Raw genomic sequence first — 4,888 nt, 5'->3', positions numbered from 1 at the left:
GATGACTACCCTAGCAGAGATGACCACCACAGTGTCAATGGCTACCACAACAGAGGGGAGCACACCAGGTAACCCTGTCTGCTGTCACTCACTGATCTCCTTAGTGCCTCTGATCTCCCTTCCCAGACCTGATTGCACTGGAGAAAGTCTCCCTTTTCTGGGCCACTCCAGTTAGGCCATTCCTGGCACCCAAGTCCACAGTGAGGATGCAAATAGACCATGGAAAAGAGCTGGCAAACTGTAGGGCTGAGGCTTGAGTCCAGGACCTCTGTAGCCATTGCTGGTGAAGGAAACTGTTTGGGCAGGGATTTCCTCTCACTGTGACTGGGGGGATTGAGACAGGGGATCATTCTGCCTTTTCCCCTCCAGTTCCTGCAAGGGTAGTAACACAGCTATTTCCTAGACATGCTCTGGGATTTGGGATGTGACTGGAAAAGAGAGATCTGCTGCATCAAATGTTTTGTAATGCAAGCTAGATCTCCATAGGCATGTGGTTTCTGCCCAGGGAGCAGATGGCTGTGTGAAACAGAAGTCATGATGGTTATTTCAATTGAATGAAAAACCTCCACAGGATGTGACATAGGACAGGGGATCCTTGAAGACAGACTAATTTGGGGTGCATGACATGCACTGACTGTGTTCAGAGCCTTTTTCATTGACACCAAATTCTTACTTGCATCCATAGCTTCAGTGCCCACCGCAGACTGGCTGTATTTGACAAGTAACTCGCACCCACCAGCCCCATCCCTGGCCTTGCAGCAACCATGCAGGCTGCCTGTTGTAGGGTCCCATCTGGGGACTGCAGGGTGCTGGGCTGGAGGGACCCTAACCCATGTGCTTCACCCCAGGCATCCGCCTGCAGCTCTCCGGTGGAAGGAATGGCTGCGAGGGCCGCGTGGAGGTGTACAATGGCAGCAGCTGGGGGACGGTGTGTGACGACTGGTGGGACCTGCATGATGCCCAGGTGGTGTGCCAGCAGCTGGGCTGTGGCCAGCCCACAGACGCCCCAGGCAACGCGCACTTTGGCTTCGGCTCCGGGCCCATCTTCCTGGACAATGTGCAGTGCCATGGGGATGAGCCCTCCCTCCAGATGTGCAGGCACAACGGCTGGGGTGTGCACAACTGCAGGCATGTGGAGGACGCCAGTGTCATCTGTGCAGGTGCGTGGGCAGCAGAGGCCACTGTGTCTCCCATGGAGCTCATGACCTTCTGTGCCCAGACCCCTGTGTTCCCATCCTCTCCTCGCCATGGTCCCCATCATGGTCCCCTATGGCCCAAGGTGGTGCCATGTCTGTGCTCCAGCACCTTTGTCCTGAGCAACACGTCTCACTTGTGGCTCTTCTTCCTCCACACCCACAGCTGCTCTGGCCACCCCGACACCTCCATCAGGTAATGCTCTTCTGTGGTTCTGTGGTTTTCTCACCTTTTTTGTTTGTGGGCTGTGTCCCTGTTGGGTTTTTTTTTAATTTGATTTTTGTTTCTATGGCAATATCACTTTAAACTTGTATGATAATTCTTAGGCTGTGATACCCCCTTACATTTCAGTGATTCTTAATTTGCAGTTATGCTGGCTGGCTGTGGGCAAGCCATTTCCTCGCTGGGCTCTTCAGCTGGGTCAAGGCTTAGGAAGCATTGTCTAAATCTCTAACTTTCAACCATACACGTCAGTATTGACAGGGTGGTATTCAAGTATTGCAATGTGTAATTTGGGGGTCTTCTGCTTACTAGAGCTGTTGCGGTCTTCAGCCTGCTATTTTTGCCTTAGAAAGCAGTTTTTAGATTTAGAGCTTGACTATTCACAGGAGAAAATAGTACAAAAGTGAAGGTACCTGAGAGTCCATCCAGTCTGATCAGAGGAACGGGCAGTGTCTGGGTACAGCTGATGCTCCCAAGCTTGGAATGGCCCAAGAATCCCAAATTCCTGAGGCAGGGAGGAGGGTGCTGCACCGGGGGCTGTCCCTGTGCAGGAATATAAAATGGGGGTTGTTGCCTTTACGTGTCACATCTTGTAAGAATTAAGTTCAGAGCTTGTGCTCACCTTCATATAAGGAAAAATTTAGTGCTATTGTGTGTTTAACATAAGAATTATGTGTCATTCATGCTGGCAGAAACATGCAGCTATGCTCATAGGAGAACTGAGATAGATACATTTAAGACTTGGCCCAGCAGCCTGGAGTGCTTATTTCTGCCCGAGACAATAAAATTACAGACTTTCCTAGAAGACTTGCAACTTATTTATCCTCCAAAGTCCTTAGGGGAATAAAGAGAAGCAGCAGAGTAAGCAAGGGGATCCTGTCCGTTTGGGAAAATACTTCCATTTTGACTCTCATGAAACTTCCCAGAATCAGACTCGACTGCGGAAAGGAGAGCCCAGAGCAGAGAGCGCCGGGGTGTTACCAGCCCAGCCTGAAGAGGGTGGTCTGACACCATGGATGGGACAGGGAATCCTGAATCCAACATGAAAGTAAACCTAAAGCAAAATCAAATATTTGTTTTGGTTTGGGTCATACAGAATATCACCTGCAGTCAGCAGGAGACCCGCTTTTCAGCAGCTGTGGACGAGACACATACAAATCAAGTACAATTTTATAGAGGTTACTGTAAGTAAAATTCTCTTCCATTTCTTTCTGCAGCACCTTATTTTTGTGGTGGCTCAATCTCAAATTCCTCTGGGGTGCTTCAGAGTCCATTCTACCCTGGAAGTTATCCAAACAATGCTGACTGTGTGTGGGAAATACAAGTAGAGAACAATTTCCGTGTTATGCTCACATTTAGAGATATTGTGTAAGTAAAACATTGATTCCCTGGGCAAATAACAAAGTCAAAACTTACTTGAGAAGTTTGAAAACTTATTTGAAACGGCAACCTTCCCAATTTTAAAGATACTTTCAATAACATCCAGCAGTTGGAAGACCAGAACAAAATCTGGATTACTGTAGTATCTTCTGCTCATGATTTGCTGCTACAGATACATACAATATGAATAAAACCTCTGCCATGAAAACTTTAAGTGCTGAAAGATTTTATCACTAGTTAGGCAGTTAAATCAGAGTTTCTGAAATGCATTTGACAAGGTGATGATGTTTGTTCACCAGGATGCAAAGCAGCAGATGCCAGTATGACTACGTTGAAGTCTATGACGGGCCTCCACACTCTTCCCCGCTTCTTGGGAGACTTTGTTCTGGTTCCTTTCCCACGTATATATCCTCTTCGAACATGATGATTGTTCACTTTCACAGCGATTTTAGATACACCTTCAGAGGGTTTCAGGCTCACTACTCCGCCATTCCAGCAGATCACAACACTAGTAAGTTCCTGGTTGGTGTTTCCCAATGGACAAGCCTGTTTATTGTTTTTGTTTGCAAAATAGGTATTTGTGTATATTTAAAGATGTTAGGGAAATTAAATGATGCGTGTGAAATATGATGGGTTGGTGTGTGAACTGCCTACCTTCTAAATTAAGAAAATAACAACATTTGGTTCAATTACAATCTTTAATCATTAACAAATTCATGAAGTTATGAATATATTGTATCTTCTTTTATCAGCCCTTCTGTGCCTGCCGGACTACATGCATGCAGTGGTTAGCAGAGACTATCTCCAGTCTCAAGGCTACTCAGTGCAGATGGTCACCCTGAATGACACTCGCTGTAAACCAACAGTCACGTCACACGAGGTTATATTCAACATTCCCTACAACGGCTGTGGGACGATACGAGAGGTACGCTCACTGTTGTGCACACTGAATTGCAGCATCTGCCTCGAAAAGAGTCATGAAAGGGCCATTGTGCTAAGAAGTGAACCAACAAGACTCGGAGGTTTTTAGTGCTTTAGTTTTCCTTGCCTTAGGGAATCCCCATGCTTAATAGAAATTAGTTTCTAGGGAGGAAAGCATGGGAGGAGGAGGTTATATGAACTTTCCGTGATTTAAAGTAGATGTAGTCTCCTAAGTGTCATGCAGGTTTGGGATGACTGTGTGCTACATGACTGGTGCTTTGTACAGATGTTCAGTGAGTTGGTTCTGCCTTGGATTTAACAAAGAGTTTTTCTCCACTGATTTCTGTTTAATTACATACTCCAGCAAATTTAATTACAGTGTGTGAGCAGAAAAGACCAACATCAAGCTTCTTGGTTTAAAGAGTTTAAGATGAATTTACATTTTTAAATTGCATATTACTCTATGAAAGCTTAGAACATGGAACATGACAAAAATGCAATTCTTCATTTTAAATTACATGTTAAACAGGAGAACAATGATACAATCAACTATTCCAACATGATCAAAGTTACATCTTCTGGGTACATAATCAAGAGGAAAAAGAATATTCACTTACATATCAGTTGCAAAATGCTACAGAACACATGGATGCAAATAATGTATGTTGCTGAGGATACTGTAGATGTGAATGTAAATCAGTTTGGAAGATACGACATGAACATCACTTTCTATGATTCCTCATCATTCTTGCGGCAAGTGCACGACTCCCCATACTACATTGACTTGAACCAAAATTTGTACCTGCAAGCTTATCTTCAGAGCTCTGACCCAAACCTGACCCTGTTTGTGGACACATGTGTGGCATCACCTGATCCTCATGATTTTAACACTCCAGCCTATGATATCATCAAGAATGGGTAAGAGCTTTCTCAAATCATTAGAAGCATAGTTGTAATATCCTTTCTGCATTTCTTTAAAAGAATAGAGCCAATCTGAATTGGTTTAGATCTCATTATCAACAGACTGTTGAGATCTTTGGATTTTTATTTTACAGTATGAGTCTGGAAATAAGAAAAGACATTTAGACCTTATTAACATTTCGTTTCACTTACTTCATCCTTGTCTTATTCACAAAATTCAAAGTAGCAGCAATGAGATAGATGAAAACTG

General features: G+C 44.5%; 1 protein-coding gene across 1 annotated transcript in view; it reads left to right on the top strand.

Annotated features, from left to right (window-relative positions):
* Positions 1-832: 832 nt before the first annotated feature.
* LOC104128333 (deleted in malignant brain tumors 1 protein) overlaps positions 833-4,888 on the top strand; it is a 13,672-nt gene continuing 9,616 nt past the window's right edge. Inside the window, exons 1-5 of the mRNA XM_009641094.2 lie at positions 833-1,160; positions 2,634-2,784; positions 3,096-3,307; positions 3,549-3,721; positions 4,247-4,635. Of these exons, the coding sequence (XP_009639389.2) occupies positions 833-1,160; positions 2,634-2,784; positions 3,096-3,307; positions 3,549-3,721; positions 4,247-4,635 (1,253 nt within the window). The remainder of the gene's footprint in view (positions 1,161-2,633; positions 2,785-3,095; positions 3,308-3,548; positions 3,722-4,246; positions 4,636-4,888) is intronic.

Source organism: Egretta garzetta, unplaced genomic scaffold (genome assembly GCF_000687185.1).
Source record: "Egretta garzetta isolate BGI_Z169 unplaced genomic scaffold, ASM68718v1 scaffold386, whole genome shotgun sequence".
Lineage (NCBI taxonomy): Eukaryota > Metazoa > Chordata > Aves > Pelecaniformes > Ardeidae > Egretta > Egretta garzetta.
This window is presented reverse-complemented; position numbering and strand designations above follow the sequence as displayed.